General features: G+C 49.0%; 1 protein-coding gene across 1 annotated transcript in view; it reads right to left on the reverse strand.

Moving 5' to 3' along the window:
* Window positions 1-26,755, reverse strand: part of Adcy2 (adenylate cyclase 2) — a 374,991-nt gene that overhangs the window by 21,432 nt on the left and 326,804 nt on the right. Inside the window, exons 19-22 of the mRNA XM_027943896.2 lie at window positions 18,665-18,749; window positions 13,483-13,641; window positions 4,261-4,407; window positions 2,462-2,569 (exon numbers count right to left, since the gene is read on the reverse strand). Coding sequence (XP_027799697.1) covers window positions 2,462-2,569; window positions 4,261-4,407; window positions 13,483-13,641; window positions 18,665-18,749 — 499 coding nt within the window. The remainder of the gene's footprint in view (window positions 1-2,461; window positions 2,570-4,260; window positions 4,408-13,482; window positions 13,642-18,664; window positions 18,750-26,755) is intronic.

Here is a 26,755-nt window from a genome sequence, read left to right on the forward strand (position 1 = left end):
AGACCCACTGACCATTATATCTGTAAAACAATACAAGTTCCAATTAGAACCAGTCCGTGTGGGCCAAGGTGACCCAGGGCTGCCTTTAGCATATCATTTTGAACTCATTAAAATGGTACAATCCCAATCCTCATGGGTTTCACTTGGGAACCTATGGATAAAATCATGAGCAGTAGGAACTTTAAAAATCTCAGGCAATTCTACTGTTAGTCAAAAGGTGAGGGGTGGTACCTGGGCAGGTCTCTAGAAACTTCCCTAAGACCCTCCCCCCTGCCAATACAACTGGGTAGCAAAGCACATCATTGCTCTCTCCTCTTAGAGATGACCCCTCCCTTATTCTTGAGAGTGCTTTCCTTCCTAATAAACTCTGCTATATTTTGACTACATTTCATATCCTGTCCAAAATTTTCTCCTGCAGAAACAATGCCACTCCTGGATTCTGCTGGTAATAGCTGTTGGCTTCAGGGGGCGCCAAAGAGCGCAGCAATCTTGACAAATAATATTCTAATGCCATGTTTTAAAAATCAAAACCAACGCAGAAAAATTCAGGGTGAACTGAAATAATGAAGTTCTAAAGAAAGTGCTGTAGGCTGAATTATCCTCTCCACCTTGGACTCCCCAGCTTCAGAGTAGTGAGCACTTAGAAGAGCCTGTTCTGTGGTCTGCTGCTACGACAGCCGCATGGACGAGGACAGACCGTCCTGGCAATGCTGTGCGGAGCATCTTTGAGCCTGAGGCAAAAAGAAGATCGCCTGTTCCTGAATTCATGTTCTCGTGTTATTTTTAATGGCTCAGTTTTTCCGGGACTTTAAAGGCATTGAAAAAGTATAAGTTTGTTCCATTAAAGTCAGGAAAGTAAAATGATAATTAGTTTTCTTAGTAAGGGATTAAGGGATTTAAAATTCAAACAATGTTACATTTAAAAACCTCCGTTTTACATTTTCCTCTGTAATTTTTCAGTCCTTTAGACATTAAGAGTATTCACCATTTTTCGGTACTTCAAAACTTTAAACACCACCAGGCCCAGGATGCACTGTTTTCCTTCTGCCTTGGGCTCCAAGCTGGCTGGGAGGTGCTGCTCAGAATATAAGGGGAAGATCTCTCTAAGCTTTCTGGTATTGCTTGTTTCCTTTGCCTCTTCCACTTAGTACCAGAGCAATGCCTACCCATAAACATGACACTGAAACCCACCACCTGAAGAGGAGAACAAGTGGAACATGTATTGTCCCGTTCCCTTGGAAAAGCAGGAGAGTTACAACTTGAGACAGAACTTCCACCTCCTGTTCTTTGCCCAGGACTGTTAGGAGGGAAGTCAGACCGGTCAGCTGCTGGAGGAGCGGCTCTGCTCTGACACCTGGCCTCTGGCTCCTCCCACACCAGGTGAGTGTAGGAAGAGAGGACAGGCAAGTGGGGCTGGGCTGCTCCCTCTACCTGTCTTCAGAAAGCTGAGTTCTGGTAAGTTCTATTGCTCTGTGCTGCATCCAGCAGAGGGCAGGCTGCACAGAAAACCTGTGCTGAGAGTCAGGCAGAAGATCCACTGTCCTGAGGGGAAAGAGGGGGCTTCCTTATGGACCCCTTGTCTACCTGCAAATACAACATGAAGATGATCTCCTAGGATCCCCAGTGGAGTGCAGATACCCAATTTTGCCCAAACCTGCTGGGAGCCATTAGCCAAGTAGGTATGACAATTTCCTTGCCAGCGTACCCCATGTTGCTGACATTTTGCAGTGACATTGAATGTAGGTGACCTTGCTCAAGGACCAGGGGGGATTAGGGTGTTCCCGGTTTAAGATAATCGGGTTTAGGGCGTTCCCAGTTTAGGTTCCAGGTTTAAGGTTTAAGATTATTCCTGCTGGGAATAGGGCGTATCCTGCTGCCTGAGTTCCCCTTGAGTTCTCACGGGATTCAGACAGTATATTTTGGGAGACAGAAGCCCAGTGGATGTGGATTTGGGCAGAGAACGTGGATTTCCCCAGAACGTGTTTGTAGACGGCCGGTGTGAGTTCGGGAATAAAGAGTTGCTGTTTGAATCTACAAGCTGTGTGGTGGCTCGTGATTTTGTGCCCAGCCAGACTGCGGCATTTGTGCCCAGCCAGACTGCGGCACAAACCATCTTTTCAACCAAATTCCTATGTGACCAACTGGGTTTTAACTGCACAGCTTAAACAGAAGGACCAGGACCATCCTTACTGAGCATCCTTTCATCTTCACTGCATTGCATATCTGTTATATAAGAGATATATGGTATATCTGTTCTCACCAGCTACCGACTGGCTTTTCTTATGTTCATTTACTGGAGCCCCAGGACAGACCCTCAGACCCTACGAAGCCTCCATAATTCTCTTTTTCATAGGATTGCTTAGATTGTATACTCAGTGGTCTCTCGGTCTCTGTGGCTCCAGGATGGTCTGTGCACAGAGCCGAGGCTGGCATGCACAGGTGGTGGCGGACCCGTCTGTACCTGGGCGTGCTCCTGGCTGGGCACAGCGCTCAGACCCGTGGCTGCCATGTAGGTGCTTCCGATGGTCTTGATTTTTTCAACACCGCTGAATTTTGGCTTGGACAGCAGCTGCAAACGATGATAGTCATTCAGTTACTTAGATGGACATGGACTCAAAGCCAAGCCCTTCTCAAACACTAGTGCACAGCCAAGTGAACAAGGCTTGTCTCAACCACCGTCACCACCTTGACCTGGGGCTTTGCTGGGGGAAATCCACAAGGGCATGGCCTTGGGAGGAAGAGAGCACAGGGAGTTGCTACCCATGAACCTGAATGACCTTGGCTAGAGAAGGAAACAGGGTAAGATACGGCCTCAAATTTCCTGACTCAATGTTTGAAAAGTATCAACATGAAATTCTGATTCAGTGAGGGAAGTCTTCCCTGCAGGGTCAGGATGACATGTGACCAATGGTCAGTGCTGAGGATTGGACTTTGGCCTCAGTTGGAAAGAACAGAGATCTAGAAAGGCTCCTCCATCAGCCCTGATATTTCTGGTCCAAGTGCTGGTTGCCTGCTTCCCATGTAACTTCTCCCCATGCCATGACTTCAAGGTTTGGGATGGGATGACTGAAAGTTAAAAGCTAGAAGCTTCCCAGACAGAAGCTGTAGGGCAGAGGGAGGATGGGTGGAAATGCTGGAAGGTTCTGTATCTGCTCCAGAGGGGCAGAGCTCAAATGAATGGCACCAACTAAAGACCAGAGCCCTTTCTTGCTCCCTCCTCAGTACTCCTGTTTTCAGAGAAGGCTCTTTTAGGATTACATGTCAAAGAACATAAGCCAGTGAGCAAATCCCTGGATTGCATATCCACATTCCCATTGTCACTTGCTCTCAGCACAAGCTATATTCCTGAGGGGCAGCTGAAGCAAGCTTGCACGACCTCTTCTTACTAGGCACCAGGGATAATGGTAGAACTCTTTGGTTGTCATGACTTCTCCATGAATATTTAGGAAACCTCATATTGAGGATGGCAGTAGGAAAAAACACACAGGACTCAAAGACAGTCAGAACTAGGTTCGTCGTGATGCACCAATAAAAAATGTAAAAAGAACCAAAAAGAACTAGGTGGATTTGAAAACCATCATATTATATAATCTCATCTCTGTATTTCAAAATTCTGTGAATGAAGCTGGACATATGCTCATGGATGTCACTGTCCCTCTAGTTTGCATGATAATGATAAGAGTAGTGTAGTTGCAATACCCTTAAAACGGGAGACAGGTTTGTCCTTCTCAGAAAATTGAACACATTATTCTCTATGTAGACAGAATATTGAAAGTTGAAAAATGACACCTATTTCAAATTCTAAAATGTATACTTTGTCCTTTCTAAAATATGATGCATTATTGTCAATAATAAAACATATCATTCATACCTAGCTCAAGTTGATGTCTGACAAAGACCTTGAAGTGTGCACAGACATGCCAACAATCTACTATAATAAATAGATTCATTATATTTTAACATATAAAAGGGTGGGCAAATATTTTCCCTGAAGGTTAAGACTTGGTAGAAAATTTACTAGTGTGCAGGATACAGATTTTGGTAGCTGTATCTAGCAATCATCATCAGCTTCAAAAATAAAATGTTTCTGTCTCTCCCAAATTATTGCTTCAATACAGCACATGTCTTAACTCCAACCATTGGAAGTTAAGCCAGAGGACATGTCTTTAGGTATGTTACTATACTGAGTTCACTGAAGTGCATTGGAATCTTGAAATGGGGGACTGGGCCCTGCCCTTGAGGGGTAACCCTCAGACCTACATCATCAAAGTCCGCGATGATCTCGTTCAGGAGCCGAAGGCATTCTAAGCCCTCCTTGTTCACATCTGACTCCGTGTAGAATTCTTTGAAATCCGGAATGGAGGCGAACATGACGCAGACACAGTCGTACGACTGGTGGTACAAGTCCTGCCGGGGAGAAGACGAAGAGCTGAGCTCTAGGAAACCATCAAAGATTCCAGAGGCCAGGGCTGGCTAGGTGAGGATTCATGAAGAAGTCACCTGGGTGGAGCACTCCCGGGGCCCACCCAGCCCCTGGCCGGCTCCACCTCGCTCCATGGAGGTGAGGCTTCGAATGAGCAGATGCAGAGACAGACCCACTCCCAGCAGCTAGCAGGAGGTGCCCCCAGTCAGATCTCTGTCATCTCTGTCTCTGATCACAAGCAGCCATGGGGTCAGGCCCAGGAAAGTGTCCTTCAGACAACCCAAGGAAAACAAAGTCAATTCCAAGATGACTGTGCTGTCCCCAAGTAACTTGTTTAGTGATGCTCTTTGGATGGCAGTTTTTTCTTTCTTTCTTTTTTTTTTTTAATTTTCCTCTTTATTGCCTCCTGGAAAGAGCAGATAAAACTCACCAAGCAATTTTTTAGTTACACCAGTGCGACTCAGGCCACTTTTCCTATTGTATGTTTGAACCCAGGGCCTCGTACATGACAGGTGAGCACTCCACCACTGAGCCACAACCCCAGCCCCTGTCCTTGTGATTTTAAAGAGAGAGAGAGAGATGCCCAGCTCTTCAACCACAGGCAGAAACAGAACCGCAACATTGTGTCAACGCGACCCAAGGTGTTGCCATAACTTGCCAACACCCAGTGAGAGCTTCAGACTCGGAGGGTTTCAGAAAGGAAGGCTGTCCAGTGGGCTTGGGGCTGAGCAGGCATGGAGGATCTGCCTCCCCCTGGCACGGGCTCACGAGGGCATGGGCAGAACAGCCCGGCACCACCAGGGTCAGGGTCACAGTGAAGCACAGGAAGCTCCTGCTCTGCCCGGAACATTCCAAGGGTTCTGTGAAGCAAGATGGCTGACCTTGGGGTGGAGGGAACCAGTGGGGAGCTGTGCTTCCTGTGTGTGCCAGTGTGGCAAGGGAGCCCACACTCCATGGGTACGACTCGTGACGCTGCTATAGGACACCCATGTGAATCCCTGGGCAGGGAGTGGGCACTTAAATAGCACTACAGCTTTGAGGCTTGGTGGCCTCTCTGGGGGACTGTCTTCCCCAGGAAGTCTCCTAGCGAACACTCCAGGGCCATGGCAATCCTACTGAAGGGCAGCCTCAGGGGAATATGAGACTCCTGCGGGGTCCTGTTCTCCGTGCCCACCAGCCTGCGAGGGCTCCCACGGGCGCCTCAGATCTGCGCTCACCGCGAGGACAGCAGAGCCCAGTTTTCCTTTCTATCCACACTCTGTACCGTCCTGCTGGCTCATTGTGCAGACCTGCGTGTTCTCCTCTGCAAAGTCGTTTTGTGAACCTCCATTTCCCTGGAAGACAACCCAAGACAACTGGGCTCCATCACACTGACTACAGCCAGGGAGTCGGGGCAACCCCAGGAGCCTGTTTTAGTTTGAAATGTCCATTTTATAAAAGTAGTGTAAACTTCAATAAACCCTGCTCTTAACTAGAGGGGTATATTTAGCAAGCCAGGACACATTTTCTGGACCCTGCTTTTCACCACTGTCAGTTGACATTGACCAGAGCAAGCCTCAGAGGGACTAAGATGACAAACACAAGCACAGTAAGAGCCAGCACTTACTGAGAGCCCCACAGGACAGCACGGTGCCTCTCCGATCACTCTGGAGGCACTAGCTCTCCTTGGACCAAGTCCCACGAGGCTTGTGCTGTCATTCTTACCCACAGATGGGAAAACTGAGGCACAGAAAGGCTGGCCATGCGTGCAGTCCTCCCTTGTACAATCTACATTTACACGTTATCCTGAGTCTCCCAGATGACCATGGCTATGCTACCTGGATTTGGGGGTAGCACGGAGCCCCCATCACTTGCAAATCTTGTGCCTTTATCTTTCTCTCTTCCCCTTGAGTTTTGAAGGTGTCTGGGGGTGGGAACAAGATGAAATGCAGGACTGAGTTGATTGGCAGTTTGGATCTGACACGTCCTCTCATTCTACAGCTCTTAACAGGAATGCATGGGGGGATCATCCATGGGTCTTCCAAGAAGGTAGACACATTGGCCTCCCACTGTTCAACAGAACCTCATCCCTGGGGCGATCCCTGGTCCCCTGGTCCTGAGGCTCAGGGATTCCACAGGACTGTAAGTACTTGAAAGCAAGGGGACTTTTATGCTTTCTGAATTCTCTGGAGCCGACAAAACTTGCAGGGCATGGAGCCACACTCCTAATTCACCAGGGTCTCCCTCAGGCCTTTGGATTGGGCATGGGACTAGAGAGGACCGTGTGCTAAATGGTGGATGACCTGAGTTCCTCATACATCCAGAGATCTGGGGGTTGGGCTAAGACGGGTGGGCAACCCTTGAGGAGGTTTTGAAATCCAGGGTCCGGAATGGGTGGCCCTTCTCAGCAGATAGCCACCGGAAAGTATCATTGAGCTTTGGAATCGAAAGTGAGTTTGATGTCCTCTCAATACTGGAGGCCCAAGATGGCTATAGTTAGGCTCCTAGTGGACTGTTTTTAGTATGAAGCCAAGGTCATGGACACCCTGATTCAGCTTAGGTACTCAGGGTCATAAACACCTGAGCATCTGCCCACTGACGTAACCTGTTGGCACTGGGCTTTCTTTGTCTGGCTGGCATATAAAATAGGTCTATGGAAAGACTCAGGTGGGCTAGCTGGGGGCTGCTGCTGCCCTTGAATAAAGCACGTCTATTATCCCAGCTGTGCCTCACATCTCCTTTCACCTGCCAGATCCCAAATCTGTTTCCCAGGGGTGAGCCTCCGCCTGACAAATATGCATCCACATACTCGCAATCCACCGAACAAGCTCAGCAAGAGGTCACCTCAAAGCAAGTGTTTCTATGCTCACTGTCCTTTCCGTTTATTCCTTTTTCATCTCCTATCCAGGATGAAAACCTGCGACAATCGCAAGGCTCTTCTTGCTACTCTGGGTGACGCAAGGTCCTCTCATCGACACTTAAGCATCGAGTCCAGTGAGCAGTCAGAGCTGGACCTGGTTCAGTGTGTGGCCTTTGCCCTTCCTCAGGCTGGGCTGACACGGATGGGAAGGGCTCCAGTTGGCTTCTATTCCCTCTGCCTGGTTCTTCTGGTTCCCTGTCTTGTGTATCAGGTTTTACAAACCCTTCAGGGTAGTAATAGGGAAGAAAGACGTAACTGGGACTGGGACTGTAGCTCAGCTGTAGAGCGCTTGCCTGGAGTACGATGGCGTGACGGACGGATGAGGCAGGACGGCTCTCCACTGACTGCATCTCCCCGCGCACCCACACCTGGCTTTCCTCCTGGTGGCTCATGGATTGTTAGCTCCTATTGCTTACCCCCGACCCCCGTCCCTGGATGCTGCACCCTCACGCTGTGAGGAAGGTCATGTCTGCTCCTCCTGCTTGTCATCACTCTCAGCCTGGGCTCTTGGGCTATTTTTCTGGCTTCTCTGCTGAGGTCCGCTCACCCTTCCAAACAGCTTTATAAAACAGGATCTGAGAAACCCCATGACAATTCTCCTTTTCTTCTTTGGTCCCTGAGCAACATTCAGTATTCTTTGCCCCTCAAATCCCGGCAGCCCAGGTACAGTCCTAACCACAGCTCCCAGTTCTGGGGCCCAGAGCCACCCTCAGCCTTGGCCCTGGCGTTTTCAGGTATCAGTACCATCCATCAGAGCTTCCTAGGACCACTCAGAGACACAGTCATGGGCACATCCTAGACTGAGACGTTCTGGTCCATTCTCTAGTCCAGAGGTGAAGAAAGTCCCCACTGTCCTTTAGGGTGGGTCTCATTCCCACTACATTCTGTCCTCCAACCCTCTTCCAACTTCTAATCTCCTGGCCACATGTTGAAGGAACTACAGCTGGCTTCCAAGCATGGCATCTGTAAATCCTGCACCATGTTTAGCACTTCCTTTGGACATGAAAGCAACTGTCCCTTTGTATCACAGGCTGAAATTCATAGTAATACCCTGTCACACACACACACACCCTGGACTTGTCCCCTTGATCCTTGATGGTCTGCCATGACAGGTAGGAAACACCAGGTCTGAGGATGCAGACGTAAAAACATCTCCTAGAGACTAGAGTCCAGTTGGAGAGATAGCAAATATGGAGACATAACAACAAACTGCACGCAGTGCTGCTCAAGGCCCGGCAGAGATGGCCGGGGCTTCTCTGCAGGCTGGAGGGAGCCTGCTATGTTCTAGGAAATGTTTGGGACCTCATTAATTCCTGGATTTCCCAGCCTCCCAGTGGTGGTGCTCCCTCTTACTGATCCACGCTGCATAACATGGGCTCCCACACTCGGACCTTTCCCACTGGTCTATGCAGGGACTACTTAGTACCCTGTGTCCCCGACTGTCAACTAGTACCTAGACAGTTAGAAAATACAACAGCATCTCCTGAAAGCCAAGTGCACTCTGGCCCGTCCCTCCCATGCATACAGAACGCTGTTAGGGGTTGAACTGGTGGTCCTGAGGCCCTTGTGGTTATCAGAGGAGGGAGCACTGTTTGCAAGTGGGGTTTATCCCCAAATGTCTGAAGTGGCCTCTTCTTTTGATCAAATCTTGGCATTCTCAGAAGGAGGCTGTCTGGCTCAAAATGATCCATGATTCCCCACCACCGGAATTCAGCGAAGGGTCAATTTGGTGACAAAATGCAGCCTTCTTAAGAAGCGATGAGAACATTGTTGGCCTATGGTGCAGAGGATCCAGCAGATCACCTAAAACAGTGGGGGCTCCTGGCACGGCCTTGCTCCCAGCCTGAATGGGGGCCTGGGGCTGGACCTGCCCAAGAAAGTCACAGCTGACAGAGAATTTTCAGGAAGTTATAAGTGCAACTTCCCCAGGGGAAAGAGGAGGAGGAGGCTGCAAAGCTAAGCTCAGGCACAAGTGGTCAGCTCTACGCATACGCAGTCCCAGCAGAGGCTTAGTGAACAGCATTTCATCCAAATAAAAGCTTCGTGGACTCGACTGTTGCAGTGATGGAATCATTCTTGACTCCCTGTTTCTGAAGGGAAATTAATTTCTTTTATACATATGTGCAGTGGGTAGGAGAATAAAATGACAGTCTAGAGGGTTCTTTGTGAGCATAGGTCATGGCATAAGGCATGCTATTGTTCTAGGATTGTTCCGGAAAACCATGGAGTGAAGGATGCCCAAGAACCTGCCCCTGATTCAAAAGGTGATCATCAACTATGGACTGTGTCTCAGAGGGATATGGACACTGCCTCCCTGGGGTCCCCCAGAGCCCTGACTCCTGGGTTCTGCCCCCAGAGACTGTTCAGGCTCAGGGCAGGTATTACACAAGGAGTCAGCTGCACCAATCAAGTGGGAAATGGCGCATGGATAGCTGATCTTAGGGAGGGAAACAAAACATGATACCAAGTCTGGTTGTTCTTCATTTGTTTTAGCTGTTGTTTTTCTGTGGTTTTGTTTTGTTGTTGTTGTTTGTTGGCAAAAGTCTTGTTTTCCTAGATTTTTTCCAAAAGACTCACAGGAAACATCACGAGGAGCTCACTGGAAGTGGGCTTGTGTGGTGGGTGTCCCCTGGCTGAAAGGCTGGTGTCCATGAACCCCTCATTCTCTGCATCCAGAGGCAGTGAACCCTCCACTCCCACCCAGCAGGACCCAGGGAGGCAGAGGCTGCCTGGAGTGCTTTGTCTCCAGTGTCACATGGAAAAGGATGACATTGGGTTTTGTTCTCCACTTTATTCAGGCCCTGAAAAGGTGGGGAAGGAAGTTTCCCTGAAAGCTTTTGATAAATCCCCAGGCACAGAGATTCTCCAAGTTTTGCAAGAGCTTGAGGTATTTGTTTAAAAGGTAGCGAAGTCTGAAGGTTGGTTACACACCAGCACAGCTCGAAAAGTCTTATGTGAATTATTGCTTCTAAAGTTAGTAGCACTAACCTCTGAGAGACTGGAGCTCAGGTCCAACAGCTAAGAGGTGCTGGGCCTGGGCAGGAGCATTGCTCTCGGTCACCAGGAAGGGACCAGCAGGTGGAGGGAGGCTTCCACTGGACCCAGGAGCTGGCAGTTTTAACAGGAATGGGGGACCCTGCACTTGGAGAACTGCTGCTGTTGGCATTGGCCACTCTGCCCTGCCCTGCTGGAGTCTGCAGGAAGTGACGCCACTCCAGGGGTCACAGGTCCATCATAGCTAGAGCTTCTGCTTGGACCGTCTTAGGCAGAGAGAGCTGAGCAGGGAGCGCCTGCTTGGTGCTAACATTGTGGAGAGGCAGAACCTCAAAGACAGCTAGACTCTTAAAAAACACAGGCCCCAGCCCTGTTTAGCTGTGAAGAGCCACTCACAGTAAGTCCTGCAGGGTTAGAAGTCCCTTGTTAGGTCAAGAAAATGGGTTCTTCTATCTAGGGACAATGTCACACTAGGACAGGAAGTCTGATGCCTTCCACAGGAGGCAGGAGCAGGAGTTTGCTATGGTTTATGTGCTCAGACGCGTCTCTTTGTGATCTTGCGAGCTGGGCAGTGGAACAGTGGCTTTGGAGTGTCTCTCTGGTGTACTGTCCCAGCTTTGGGAATCAGCGTCTGTTGTTCCACCCTCCTGAGTAGCCCACAGTGTCTGGGTCCTGAGAGAGATCCAAATGCTTTCCATTCATGTGGCCATTACGAGACATGGAGCCATTTGTGCCACGGTTGGGAGGCTCCACGGTTGTGCTCCTACGCATTTCCCTGGAGGGTTTGGGCTGGCCATGGTCAGGAGCACATCTGGGGATTTTGTTCCCCTAGGGAAGGAACAGCCACCTTCAAGAGCTACCACTCGGAGCGCAGTAGACAGACACTGGCCATCACAGGGGAGATTATCTTAGAGCTTAAAGGTGGGTTCCTGTGCACACACAGGGAGGTAGCTGTGGCAAGGCCCCCAGGGACCTTCTTTACTTGAGGAGGGAGGAAACAAAGCACAGAGCTGTTTTCATCTAAATGAGCTGATTTCCACTTTGTTCCTGAAGAGGTCCCCAATTGCCCAGATGCAGTGAGGCAGTAGCAAGAGCAGGACTCAGCCCAGGCTCCTGACTCTCAGCTCAGACTCATGATAGGTGGGGCCAGCCTGTCCCACGACATGGAGCCACCTGAGTGGGGAGGGCCACAGGAGATGCTGTGTGCCCTTTTAATACTTCAAATGGCAGCACTGATCAGGAGACTCAGAGAGAAGTGTCCACCCTCCCTCAGAGAACCTGAGGGTCATGCCAAGGGAAGGTGCTCCCTGCTCTGGGTCTCACCAGTGTGGACATGGGCCCTGTGCTCTGCTCTGTGAAGCACCACCTCCCCTGAACACAGCACTGTGCAAACACGCTACACTCTACCCGACACCACTGCAAAGGAAGGAATATTTCTTCTCCCTTTACAGATGGGGGAACTGAGGCTCTGACCCCGGAAGAGACTGGCTCAAGGTCACAAGAGCAGACAGAGTTGGGGCTAAGATGTGAGCTCATGGCGTATAGCTGTACGCTTTTGTCTTCTTCCTCAACTAGGCTTCCTGTGTTATTTCTAAAGGGCGACCTTAGAAAAAGCCAAGCAAACAGACAAGGCAGTCCAGCCCAGGAACACCATGGGGGAGGGCCAGACCTGTGGTTGGGCCTTCACCACTACCTCTTCCTGTCTATCCCAAGGGCTCTTCCAAGTCTTCACTAGGTGCTTTCTTGGTGCCAGGGGGAGAGTAGCCCCTAACAGCCTGGAATCTTCTCCCCATCTCTCTCCCTCCTCGACTCCATCTCCTGGCTAGTTTAGATTCAGAAGTCCCTTGCTCAGGGTGGCCATCCTGGACCCTGACCTTTGCACTCCCAGTGTCCTTGGACATAATAGGCTCCAGTACACAGGAGGAACCCAGGAGGGTGGCTGCTTCTGACCTGTTTGTCTCTACATCCAGGGCAATGCCAGCTGGGCCACAGGGCAACATGGGGAAGAACATGCTGAACTTAAAACTGAATCGACAACAGATATTTGGCTCCTATATTGCTAATGACAATAGACAGCTCCTTAACAGGTACAGTGATTTTGTTTCCTGTGATGAACAGGCCAGTAGGCTGATGATACACCTCCTAAGTATAGAAAATACCAGGGGAGGAAATCGTTAAGGGCACAGCCTGGAAGGCTCCCATGCCCTGCACGCTCTCAGGGAGATGAGAGAGCTGGCCTGCAGCCCCTCACGCCCCCTGCACCGCATTCCCAATTGCCACTACACCTGCATGCCATAGAGAAGTGCTGTCCCACACCATGCTGCTTTGTATTCTGGTATCGTCTGGGTCGAGCTCATCTACTATTAGCTCATTTGTCAATGAGTTCCCTCTGCTACCCTCCCTGTCCACTCCTGAACCTCAGAGGTAATCTCCTAAGTGCAGTGATGGCTCCGAGTCTCTGCAGTCCTGAGCACAGGGATGTGCACTCAGCCCTTGCTCCTGTGCATGCTTTCAAAGGAAGTCTGTCTGCAGAGCTGTGTCTTGCTCTTGTAATTGGTGATCTCTGCAATCCCACGATGTTTCATTGCATAAACCTTTTCAGCATTTTAATGACAGCCTGGTCTTTTCAGCTCGAGCTAACTATCCATTCCCGTAATGTTCCATAAAATTCCCATTTCCATCCATTCATATGGACAGACTCAAGACTCTGTTCTTGTGTCGATAACTGCTAAATGCAGTGGGTCTCACAAATTATCTCATTATCTCTGAAATTCTAAGTTCCTTAAAAGGCTCTTGGGGAAGCTGGGAGCAAGGCGCCCTGGGCCTGCAGGCTGCATGGCTGATCAAGGACTCTTGATTGGGCTCCATCATGGCTGGTGAGGAAGGAGTCCCCCACACCAGGAGAGGGAAGTAGCCACTTTGGGGGGCATATTTAGAACGGCAGCACCTCAGAATGCACATTTAGAACTTTACATAAAACCTTGCATAATGAATCAACCCCTTGCTCAGACGCTGGGTGATTCTAATGCCCTATTCTCAGCTGATGTCTCTTGACCAATCAGCATGCTCTTGAAAGTGACAGTTCCAGGCCAGCTGTGCACATGTGCGAAGTCCCACCGCACCCAAGTTCCTCCTGCCCCGCCCCGGCCCAACCCCAGGGGCTGACCTCGTTCTTGAGGCTCCGGGCCAGGAAGTGCTCGGCCACGTGTGCGGGAAGCACGTTCTCCAGCAGCACGCGGTTCAGGTTCTCCATGGTCTCGATCTCCTCCCGCTCTTTTTTGAACTTGTTCTTCCATAAGAAGTCTAACCTACAGTAATATTCATTCTGTTACAAGAGGACACAGAGGTAAAGAAACAATAGGCATCGTGTCCTGCCAGAGAGTGGAGGTTTTAAAGAGAAAACAAAAAGAACAAAACCAAACTGTAAAAAGAACCCCCAAGCAGAATTGTCACCCTCCCCACAAAGCCCTCGGTCCCCCAAAATGACCCTCAATCAGCCTCTCACACGGTTTTGCCAGAACAGGTGAAGTGACAAACAAGCTGCAGGAGCCAGGAATGAGCTATTTGGGTGGCTCATGGGTCAAAATGACAGTGAGGCTTCCCCCGTGGTTAAAGATGGCTTCAAGTGTGTGTGTGTGTGTGTGTGTGTGTGTGTGTGTGTGTGTGTTTTGCATAGTAGAATATTAATGATGGAAAATGAAAGATCCAAAGTAGAAAAAGTGTCTTGGTCAATGTTTTGCATTAAAAAAAAATGCTGTTCCTTGGTAGCAGTTCTCCTTTAGTATTTGTGAACCAGTTTGCCCCTACATGAATTAAGTAATTAAGAGTTCATTGTAAGATATGGATTTTTTCATTGAGGATTGCCTTGTACATAGGAGAATTCCATTATATGTGGACTAAAGCATGTGATGATACCATTTAATTAAGATAGTGCCTGCTAGTGAGAACATCTGTGTTCATGTTTTATAATGCACTAAAATATGATGCTTTTTAAAATTCAGTTATCATTATATTATAGAAATGGAGAAGCCTATTTACCAACAAGGGTGCTTTTGGTCTTGGCATCACTTTGTGCTTCCTGGGATTTAATAATTCACTATAATGAAAGAGCCTTGGCTGAGCGCCTCTGGCACAGGAGGGCTTAGGGGAGAGGGTGTATTTCAGCACACACAGCAACTTAGTGACAGGCAAATACAAAGAAGAGCCACATGCAGTGCTTTGTTAGTTCTGTTGGTTTGGTCAATTAGAACAATGACAGTATAAAATATAACAACACACACACACACACTTACATGCACACACTCATGCACAAATGGGAGTTTTTGAAAATCTGCATTTTCAAATCTGAAATCATCAGCCGTGTTGTGTGTGATGTACCCAAACACATTCCTCCTCCTCCTCTGGTGTGGCATTTATTTTACCTCATGTAGAAAGACATTTTCAAAATAGACTACAAGCCAGATATTTTGAAGGTTTGCTTACATTCAAGGTTTTATGCTAATGCCAAGTTCACCACCCACTGTCCTAACAAAGCCCATGTTATGCACTCACCAGAAAGGCCCTCTGACCTGGAGGACAGACTATTTACTTGGATTTGGGTGGGTAAAGCAGTGATGTGGCTGGTTTTAAACTAAAGCAGCACAGTTAATATGGGGGTGGGGATTGAGAAGACAGAGAACACATCCAAATCAGGCCCCAAGGCAGGAGCAGCAGCAGAAGCACCCGCAGAGAGCCTACTGGCAGCAACCCGCTACAAATTAGAGTGTTTTAGTTAGTTTTCTGTTACTGTAACAAAAGGCTTGTGAGCCACAACAAGATGTCACTCAGGTTTTGCAAGAGGCTGCTACCACAGCATAGGCATGGCCTCTGTCGGTCTCCTACTAAAAAGAGATCAGTATTTTGGCACCAGCTGCACTGGGCAAAAGTGATATTTTCCCTCATCTTTCTTCTTCTTTTTTTTCTTTAATTGGTTTTTTAATATATGACAGCAGAATGCATCACAATTCTTATTATACATGTAGAATAATTTTTTATACCTCTGTTTCCCTCATCCTTCTACCTATTTCTATGGTTTATGGCTTCAGTGTATCCCCCAAAGGGTTATGGGCTGGAAGTTTGGACCTCAGTGTAGTGTCGAATTTTTAAGAGGTGGCTCAGAGGAAGGCCTTTACGTCATTGGGAGTTTGCCCTTGGAAGGGACTGTGGGAACTTAGCCTCCTGTTTTTGATCTAATCTCTTGCTCACATTTATGCAATCACCATGATGTGATTCAGGCCCTCTCTTGTCTTTATAAAGTTAGCTTGTTTCACTACAATTCTATACCATCTATCTGTATCTTTAACCAATCTATCTATCCATCCATCCACCTACCTACCTATCTGCCTACCTATCTAACCTATTACCTTCTAAGCAATGCAATCTGCTTTTGAAGTCTCTCCTTTATGTTTGAGTAGCTATTATTATAGAAACTCTTGTGGAAAGACCCCAAAGGAAGACAAATGTTTCTACCCTAAATCAGTTGTAATGAATTGAGTAGTATTCCCAAGTTTCAGGTCCTAACTGCTGGTATATATAAATGTGACCTCATGTGGAAACAAGGTATTTGTTGATGTCATTAAGTTAAGGATCTCGGGTGATCCCCAAATCCTAAAAGAACTCAAGTTCTTACAAGAGAAGAGAGAGGGAGATCTGACACAGAGACACAGGCAGGCCTGTGAGGATCCAGCAGAGGTCAAGCCTGCCCAGGGACTGTCCAGAGCTGAGAGGGGGAGCTGGGGCTCTCGGGCCACCTCACGTGCAGCAGCGGGAGAGCCCGCAGGCTTCCCTGGGCCTCCAGCCCTGCCCAGTGGCCCTGCCTCTCTTCTCGTCTCTGGATTCCGTCTGGAGCTGCTCCATGCATTTTGGAGGCCTCTTGGAGCTCCCAGGGCCTCATTCTGCTGGGACATTCATGACAGCCTCAGGGCGGTTCCATGCTCTGTCTAGTTCTGAAAACCCCTGAGGAGCTAGAACACTTTCCTTCTTTCTGTAGGTGCAAGGCAGGAGTCTCTGGGCTGGGCTACAGGGCAGTGTGCCATGCTGCTGACCCTTGGACTCTGAGCTCTCCCCCAAGATGTGGTCAGCCTCCCTCCCTGTCAGGCCACCTGCCCGTTTCCCATGGTGACTGCACCCCACTGGGAAAGCAGAGCCTCCCAGAGAGCAAGTGCTTCCTCTGTATGCAGGTGACACACAGCTTCTCCCTTCATCAAAAGAGGGCTGGAGCTGGCTTATGCTTCAATCTAGACTCGATTTTAGTACGGAGGATGGTACTGCAGACTTTGCATGAGAGATGTGCAGTGTTCTCATTAACGTGACTTAGGTACCTGGAGCAGTAGATATAGCCAGGTACTAATTTGCTCAGAAAGCAAGTTCATCTCTGTCATTTCAAAAAAGATGGTCATTGGGTAGGGTGACCCTTGGGACAAGTGACAATGCAGAAAATGTGGAAATGTCCACACTATCATTTATTAAACCTATCAGGAAACACTCAGGGCCATGAATGCTTTGGCTATGCTGAGCCCTATTTCCAATGTGGGGCGGTCATTTGTAACATACAAGTGATTTGGGACATGTGTACAGAGGCACCGCGTCATAGACATCAAAGTTGTAGCCCTGAGGACCTGGGACCTTAATGACTCATTTCAGGGTGTGGACGAAGGTCTGCCTCCTGGCCTACCTTGGTGTTCCATAGTGCCACACACAGACAAGGTAACAGGTAACCAGCTATGGCCCAGTGACTATGAAGAATAATTCATCTTTTAGGGAGCCACAGCTTCCTAGGCCCTTGGAGAGTCACAGTACTTATTGCTACAGTAATGGCACCAACACAGTGGTGTCCAATCAGTGTCTAACCACAGCCCTGAATACGTTTGATTACATTAGACCAGTTGAAGAGGAGGACCTCTTGTCAGCCTTTGGCCTCAAGCACCACCGTGTGGCATGGAATGTCGGGAGTCTCGACGACTAAATACAACAGGAGCATTTAATTTGACTCTGGGTTCTTAACGTGCTGGTGAAGTGATCCTAGTGATGGTTCTGCAGGAGGGACCAGGACAAAGCATGACCAGTGGGACACGGAGGAAAGGTGGTCCCACCAGGGGACGGTGGCTCCTGAGGAATGGCCACCGAGGGGTTGCTCTGCAAGGAGCCTATTCATCACCATCTAATGACAGGGTTTCTGAGGAAGGACATGTCTGTGCTGTGAGTAAGAGCAGCAAGTTGATCAGTAGTGAGGAACAAACCAGCCAATGAGAAACGGGGAAAGTAATGAGAAATACAGCCTGGAGCAGCCTGTCCAACCACAAGCCCTGGGAATCAGAAAGGGAGACATGCTGAAGGCAGAGCCGGGGGGGGGGGGGCGAGGGGCTGGGGTGGGAAGGAAGGGGTCTTCCACGGCTTTACAGGCCAGGACAGCTCAGCCCAGGGACTAGTGCAGTGTTAGCTCCTAGGGAAAGACACAGATCACACTGATTGGGTGGGTAGGTCAGTTCCAGATGTGGGGATGAGGGGGACAGGTGCAGGCCCTGCCCATCTGTGCAATGCCTAACAGCTTCTGGGCAGGGGAACTGGAGGCCAGATCCGAACTCACAGGTCTTAGAGGGCCTCTCAGTTAACATGACTGTTTAATAATGCACACAGTTCAGTCAGCGTCCCCTCTTAATTGGTTATTGCCAAATGGCATTTGCCCTGCCCATATCACAGGACTCAGAGCAGATACTGGCAGAGGACAGCTGCCTGACTTCAGGTAATACTGTCGTCTGATTGGCCTGGTACATAGGAAGAAGAAGAGTATTTCTTAAAATTCTGCATCTTCAGCCTCTCCTAGGAGAACAGAAGAAGGTAGAGGGCCCAAGGGGGGAGGAGCAGTTTCATCCACATCACAAAATAAAAATTTTTAACAGAGAGTGGTTACCAACGGCAGCAGAAGTATCCCATCCCCTCCAAACAGAAGAAGCACCGATCCATCCTGACGTACACATGGAAACCCAGCCAAGGGTGTTTCCCAAATACAATCAGCTGTTTGGAATCCATGGGGGATGCTTTTGGGGCTTATGCACATACAAAATTTATTTTTGGATTTCGCAGGAAATCAGTTGATTCATATTCCTGGCATTTACAATGTTTACCTCTTGTGGGAAAAGGGACTTTCCCTGCAGTTGCATCTAGCCCACACCCTGTGCTACCCACTTTTCTCCTGTGTGATGATTCTTTTTTTTTTTTTTTAAGAATTTATATGAAAGAACTACAGTGCACACCAGCGGAGCATGATGAACCTGCACTCAGAGGTGTTCTATAAGGAGCAGACTCCTTACCTGTCTACCCAGAACGAGCAGCGTGATGAAGAAGATAGAGAGAGACACGGAGCCCATGGTCTTCAGGTCCTTCCAAATGCCTGGTCTAGTAAAAAAGCAAACAAACAGCCGACAGACAGACGTCAACAAAACAACATGCACACAGGGCTTAGAATCCAAGCGCCAACAAACCTGAGAACCCCTGGTGCATGTCTGGAATCCACCCCACCAAATGCACATTTCAAATGTGTCTCCAGACCAGATGTACCAAAGTACAAAATCAAACAAAAACCAACCTCCCAAATTTGAAAGCACAAAAAAGAAAAAATAATTCCAAGTTAATACAGACTCTTACTCTTTATTCGATTCTAACAAATGTGAAAGGGAGGACGAGCAGAATGTTAATATCATTTTCTGTCTACATTTAGGATCAGTATAAGTGGTATGTGGGTTCTTCAGTGCTTTCATTAGTGCTCACAGAAGGAGACGGATGACTGAAACTGTGAATCCTATGAGGTATGGGGAACTTATTGTCTACACGCTCCTCCCACTTATGAATCACACAGTTTCACATGACTTTCTATCTCGAGCCAGTTCTTACTCGTTTTCATATGACTTTGGATCAGAGATGGAAAGCCCGTACCCTGCCTGTTGCCTTCAGGTCCAGGCAGACATTTGTCACTCATCCTGGCCACGCCCAGCCAGTGACGGACAGCACATGTGTGCTGGTGCAGGAGAGTCTGCTGCCCTTCCCAGGGAAGTCCTGCATGGGCTGACAAGTGAGTATTTCCCACATCTAACTGCAAGGAAGACCTGAACATAGAAGGGCACCTGTCACAGAAGCAGCATAGAGTAGGTTTAATGGAGTTCAGGCCATCGCTTCCTGCTCTGGTTGCCTTGTTTTGTGATTTTTCTGGTTTCTGCATAGAGTTGGAAGGTGAATGAGGTACTAAGAGAACTTGGTGTGAAACTGAAGAGCTCAGGTGGATTGTGAGGTGGGAGAGCCTGGAGTGGGATCCTGAGCTGGGAGACCCTGGACAAACCTGTCAACACCTCAGTTTCCTCATCTGTCAAAGAGTCTTGATGCCTGCCTTAGGACTGGTGAGGGCAGCGCAGCAGATACACTAATAAACCTGCACCAGTGACGCAGAGAGGGCTCTTCATCAGTGCCACTCCTGATGTCTAGTGTTAACTGCAGGCCGATAAGGGAAGGGGTGGGGCTGGGAAGAGCTGGAGAAAAAGATGAGGACGTCCATATCAGCAAATCTCACGGACAGACTGAAAGAGCCACGTGCAGAGGAAGGACTCCTGTGGGAGCCAGGAGACATGATCACCCAGTGCCAGGGTGCTATGGCCTTGGAAACCCAAGAACCCTCCAGAAAGGTCGTGCTTGCATCAAGGCTCGTTGCTCCCTATGGAACCTGCCACCTGCTATGGGTTGGAAGAGTCCATGCTCAGCCACCAGGGGCAGGTCTCTGTCTCTGAGGGTGGCGTGGATGGCGTCTCACCAGGACTGACTTCTTGAAATGGAGCTGCTCCTCTCTGGGCCAGTGACAGTCATTTCAGCTGTGCTGTCTAAAAGCAACGCTGAACTCGGTGAATTGTAAACCCTTTCTTCTACACGTACTGTAGAGACACTACTGACTGGCTAGTGAAAGCAGTGCCCACCAACTGGCGCCCTAAAGCTGGTACTGGCTTCCGGTTCTCCTGTTGTTTCATGAGCATCGCATGACTTGGGAACTCCAAAGGGCCAGAGAAAGAAGCTATGCCATCCCCCATCCCACCTGTTACCACTAAAAGCTCAAACAAAGAGTAAAATGCTAACGCCCAGGTCGGGATTTTGCAGCAGCTTCACCCGTGTAACGAATCCAAGCTCAGCTTCCATCTGCATTCCCACACAAGGGACCGATTGTCCCAAAACTACAGAGCCAGCTCAGGTCCTCCACACTGATGGCCAGCAGAGCCGGGCCCCCCTTATGCACCTTAGGTCCTGAGTGGCTTTCAGTTAACACACAGAATGTGTCTACAAGCCACCTGCTGTGGGAGATCCTTTCTGTGGACTCTTCACATTAATGCATTTTGAACCTTGGTTTGCAGGGAGAACCTGCCCCACCTCCCTCCCCAGATCTTGCACCTGACTTAAAGTAGTGGTGGGTGAAAGTAGGAATGTACAGGAAGCAAGAGACAAGGGCAGCCTCGCTTGCTGGTCTGGGGAGAGGATGGGAGAAAACAGACCTAAACAGGCCTCAGAAGTAGCAAGACCCAAACGACCTGCAGATCACTGGGCGTCCGTGCGCAGACACCTCTTCTGAAACTCTCTGTCCACAAGGAGGGTTCTGTTGTACTTTCTAAGATTTTACTCAGATTTCTCAAAAATTTCTTTTAGTTAGCAACAGGGGCTGCTGTCGTCTACCAGAGGTCTTGTCCCCACCAAGGGCCACTCATAAGCAGATCCTACTATGGCTCTTGAAGTCTGAGTGACAAATTCTCCATCCTTGTAGAATTCTTTGTAGACTGGGTGCAGGTGGGCGAGGTGGGCAGTTAGGGGGTGCACAGTGGGGATCTGGAGGAGATGACCAAGGCCCTGTGGCATCTCCCCCAAGTCCTGTCCAGCCTGCGGATCACTGTGAGTTTCCTAGGACTGCTGTAACAGGACACCGTGGCCGAGTGGCTCAAACCAACAGAAATGCATTGTTCGGTGGTTTTGGAGCCTGGAAGTTTGCAATCCAGGTGCCCGCAGGGCCACACTGCTCTGGAACCTGTAGGGAGCCCTGCCCCGCCTGTCCCAGCTTCTGGGCTTTGCTGGTCATCTCTGGAGCCCTTTGGCTCGCTGCTGCATCACTCCTGTGCCCACATGGCGGTTGCCCTGTGTGTCTGCCTCTTCCCATGTCCATCTTCTTGTGAGGACACCAGCCACACTGGATCAGGGGGGTCCACTTCACTCTGGCATGACCGCAGCTTAATTACATGTGCAACTACCTTATTTCCAAGTAAGTTACATTTTGAGGAACTGGGGTTCAAACTTCAACCTGTCTTCTTTTGGGGGGCACAATTCAACCCCTAATCAGGTTAGCCTTTTGTATAGAAATGAGAGCCAGCTGTACCGAGCACTCTGTCGCCCTCATGTTTGAAGAGTAAGATCTGCTTTGGACTCTGCCATGTCGGGTGCTGCCACTGCTGAGGTATGAAGTGCGGAGGAAGCAGCCAGTGTAACTGGAAGGTTCTAACTGTGATTTCCAGCAAGGGGACAGGGCAGTCACGGTGCAGCCCAGTACGCTTTCTTTCTATCTGAAAATTAGACTCCAGGGATTCAGGCTCCCAGACACGCCTGCAGCACAGGGTAATGTGCAGCTGGCTCTCTGCCTGAGGCTGGTGCAGAGCAATCTTCCTGACCCACAAGTTTCAGGGTCTCTAAAGAGCAACATGCCCTAAGGAACAGGCTGAGAGGGTGGAGGGACGACCCGGTGACCCAGCCGCTGACCTAAATGCAAAGAAGGCGAGTAAAACAGGACACTTGTGTTATTCTTAGGAGGAAAGCAGTCTAGCATACAGACACAAAAAGATGAGTTTACTTTTAAAACTTTGCATTTTTCTAGGTAAAATAAAATCTTTTTTTTTTAATGGAAAGTCCCCAAACAAACCTAGTTTCTGTTATGCTGCAATGAGCAGACAGATTGCAGTAAAATCAGGTCTTTTCAGCTCTTTGGAGGATAGAATTAGTCTGACCCTGGGGACACGGACCCCCAGACCCATGGTATAAAGCTGAAGCCAAGACGGGGGCACTGTCCCTGTTGCCACCCACCCTCACCCTCACCCTCAGGGTCTTTAGGAGGGGTATCTTTTGGCTTTCTGTGCTATCTCTGTGCCACACCACAATCCTGACTTTGCCAATGAGAAGTGCCTGGATTCCTGGGAGCCCTAATGTCAGATGATGCAGAAAGGGGGGTTTTGTGTAATATGATGAAGTTTCTGCATCTGAATTGGCACAGGCTGTGGACTAAACCACCTGACCAGAAGATAGGACTGTCAGAGCAAAGCAAAGCAACCCCCCAGAAACATGCTGAGGTTAAAATGAATAAGGGAAAACAGAGGCAGCCCCTGGCTGTCGCTGCATCCTCATCCAGGTCTGGTTTGGGTGGGGGGCTGCTGAGATGCATGGGGTCCTTCATCACCATGGTCCCACCTGCTGTTTCAGCATCCTGATGAGCTCTTGGGGCTCTCCTGATGAGCTCTTGAGGCTCTCCTCCCCCCCCCCCACCAAGCCACCAAGGCAGTGGCAATGTCCAGTCCCACTGACAGTTGGTGATGAAGCAGAGGACAGCAGCTCAGCTAGGAACTGCACGCACAGAGTGCTCGGTAAAACCAAGGAATCGAGGGACAAGGTGGTGGGTTGGGAATGGGGCAGATCCCCTAAGGGTTTTCTAGACTCTTTCATGACCTGGTTGGACACAGGTTCACCAGCCTCCTATGCAAATTTCCCAGAGTGCAGCCCAATGTTCCACTGTTGCAAACACAGATGCCACAAGGTCAGACTCATGCTTAGAACAGAGCCCTGGGTACGAACACAGATCAGGAAGCCATATAAGTGGGGCTGGAGAGCTGTGCTGCCCCCAGCCATGGAGACAACAGGGCTTCCTGATTAACGCAGCCATGGTTCATTTTGTGGAGCAACTGGTTCTAAGGAGAAGAGCTGTGGAAATGCGATCTGGTGCCTTGGGCTGTGCAGGCACTTGGCTTCCTCGCTTAAAGAGCTGATGGCGGGAAGCAGGTATCCGGCACAGTCTGTGGGCAGAGGCTTTGCACGATCCTGCCCCCTAGTTTAAGTCAAGCAAAACAAAAGCTGAGGCCTAGAAGTCAAATCTCTGCCTGCAGAGGAATACAGTCCCAAGATGTTTTCTATCTCGGGTTGGATCAAGGGGCTAATTACTAAGGGTTGCTTTCTGAAGAAGGAAAGAAAGCTTGGTCGAATTTGAGTGAAGGTGCTTCATTGTCTAAGTTGGGCAGCAGGAATTTCCTCCCTCTCTGCTGCCAAACAGAGAAACATTTTTATATTATTGGAAGATGGCATGGAGTGGCAGAAACAGGCAGGATGGAGAAAGCTGATATTAAATCAGAAAGTAACTTAAAATTTTTGATATTAACTCAAACATAGGGAGGATGTAGATTTGGACTACATTTTTCATTTACAAGAGGGAAAGTTAAGAGGATTCCAGGTGCTTGGGAATACCCACAACTGTCTCAGAGGGACAGAAGTACAGTTCTCCCCTGTCCTCTCCTGGGTGTGATGAATTCCGCAGTTCTTCAAGATTCAGATTCAATATTGATTAATTCCAGGTTGGACAAAATACATCACAGTTTCTCAAGTTCTAGTCACTGGGATTTTCAAGACACAGGGAAACACAGGGAAAGGGGAATACCACACTCAGGTCTTCACTCACAGCTCTCGATGATATATGGAGATCCGAGCATCTCCATGGCTCTCCTGGACAGGGAGATGAGGTGGAAGGAGGGGCCACACAGCCATCCCTACAGTGACAGTCCTGAGATCCTGGATGTGACTGCTGCTTAAGCATGCATCCATGTGTCCCCACAGAACATTGATTTTATTCAGCTAAAGTTCCAACACAGAGCAGGGTACTCTGCAGGGCTCCTAGTGGATCTTCTGAGGAGCTCCCCCTTCCCCATGCCTTTCTAGAATTAAAAGAACAACATCTCCAGCCTTCTAGAAAGTTAAGCTAATGCCTGGGTCCATGTGAAATGATAACACCCACCCCCTGAGGCTTTCCAGTTCTGCAAAAACAGAAACTCATAAAAACCTGACAGCATCTTTCAGGCTCTGTAGCCAGCCTTCGTCATGGGAAGAGGAAGTGTTTCTGAGAAAAAAGCATTAGCGGCAATATCAACTGTCATTAACGTCACCACCAACCTTGAAGAGCACTCAGGGTATTTAATAGCTAAGAACTTGGGGAAAAAGTGACCTGTTATAAAAACTGGAACCGTGAGCAACTCAGTAAAATATTTTGTACTACAGACAAAATGGAAGACTGTTGAAAACACCTAGGAACTAGAAAACATCTTGTTCTGGACCTTCTGAACACCACAAACACCCTCACCATGAGGCGGCTCATCAGAACCCCGTAGGGTAAGCACTGGGATGCTGTGGACATTACATCATGATGGATTTTTGATGGCACACCCTCTCAAAGTCATCTTATTTCCTTCTGAAAAGTCTGATTTCCATGTTCATGAATCTGTAAAACTATCTTTGATGCCCTGTTCTGAATTATTCCCTGATCTCAATCCCTATTTCTCCTGTTTGCTTTGCTAACATTGCAGGCAAAAATGCCCTGTGGGTTTGTATTGTTTTGTTGGCTGGTAGCTGATCAATGTCAAATTTGGTCAGTAAAGGTCCCTGCCAAAGGGCCATGGTGAACTCATACAGAACAACCACGCTGTCCAAACTGTGATCCGTTTCTGGCACTACATTTAAGTAGAGAAGCCTTCTCCAAACTTTGTTATGAAAGTTTAAAGACATCAACAAAACTGATGTGGTTCCTGAAGAGACATGTCCTTAATGAGCTGAAGTGGGCTCTGTCTTCAGGGAAATGTGAGGAGAGTGAGTCCCTGGCCATCACTTGGGTCCTCTGGATTGTCCAGGAGCACGTCCCACTCTCATTCATCCATTCACAGAGTTTGTTGAGCACCTCCAACATGCCAGCGTCACTGAAGTTGGTTCAGATCTTCTGTTTTGCTTGGTTGGAGAGAGAGTGTTAAAGTCCTTGGCATATACATCTCAGAGATGCCTGATTCACCCAGGGGACCAAGACAGAGGAGATGCTCAGTCTCTGCGTATATGTGAGCTGAGAGCCAGAAGCTCAGGTGGGTCCACTGAGAGCACTCATTACCACTGAGGAGCAGGCCAGGGCCTCCGTGGGCAGCAAGGATGCTGACCTGCCACAGCCAAAGCACAGGGCCCAGGCAGACCAGAGCAAGAGGCAGGAAATCAGGAGTGGGAAGGGGACGTGGTGCCCAGAAACAGGACAGCAAAGAGATTGGACCGAGCGCCATGACTTCAGTGTCAGGGACTGGCCATCGGGAAGTGAGTGCTGCTGGTCTCCTTTCCGTCAGCTTCTTCTCCAAGGGCACCCCTGGGCACCATGCTAGAACAGCGGAGTTCTCTTGGGAGCATTCTGTTTTCACATCTGTGAGAGTCGTGTCAGCATCGGGACCCTAGGTTGAGGATGAGGAAACCTTTCCAACCACTTGCTGGAGGGAACATGACTTTGGTTGTGCATCGGGCATGAGTCACAGGGCAGTTTCCAATGGGCACTGAGCTGGAGGAATTGGGAGTGGGGGTGCTCCACTCCTGCTCTCCAGGGTCTTTTGTTGGTGGCGACCTTTGGGCTGATGTTAGAGAAGGTCTGTGGATCCTGAGGTAGTATGTCCTTCTGCCATGGTGTCAGTGACATGCCCTTCCAGCACAGGAGAGCTCTGGGATTCTGTGCCAGCTCATGCAGGCACTGCTCAGGAAGTGCCAGGAACCCCGGGGGAATTAGGAACTGCAACACAGGTGCGTCCCCTGAAGAAGGTGCTGGCTTCAGTGTCGGGGAAGTGAAGGTGTCACTGACACACCCACAGGAGCCTCCTTTGGCTTCAGGTCATTAAGGGCCAAACCAAGAGAGGCTTTGGCCACAAGAGTGCTCTGGAACTTAGACTCTCCTCTTCCTCCATGGGACACTGCTCCTGCTGCTGGGGCTCCACTCAGGGATCCTGTGCCTCTTCATGTGCCTCACTTGGGTCCCCAGAAGGAATCTGTCCCCATCAAAAACTTGCTAATTTGATTTTTTCTTTTGCTTTGAATGTGAAACACATCCTAGCACTTTAGATTTAATAATGGGAGCTTCAGTAGCATCATCAATAGCTTTATGCAAAGATCAGCAAGGCTACATTCATTTAGGAACAGGATAAAGGCTCTCTGCACACAGTAGAGATATTAAAGCATTTTTGCTTGGCAAGTTAAGAATTTATAGGAAAATTAACTTCTGATTTCATTCTCATCTTGGCTGGGGAATCATAAATTTTTTTCATACACTTCTGCATTTTCACAATTCC

The sequence above is a fragment of the Marmota flaviventris genome, chromosome 5 (genome assembly GCF_047511675.1).
Source record: "Marmota flaviventris isolate mMarFla1 chromosome 5, mMarFla1.hap1, whole genome shotgun sequence".
Lineage (NCBI taxonomy): Eukaryota > Metazoa > Chordata > Mammalia > Rodentia > Sciuridae > Marmota > Marmota flaviventris.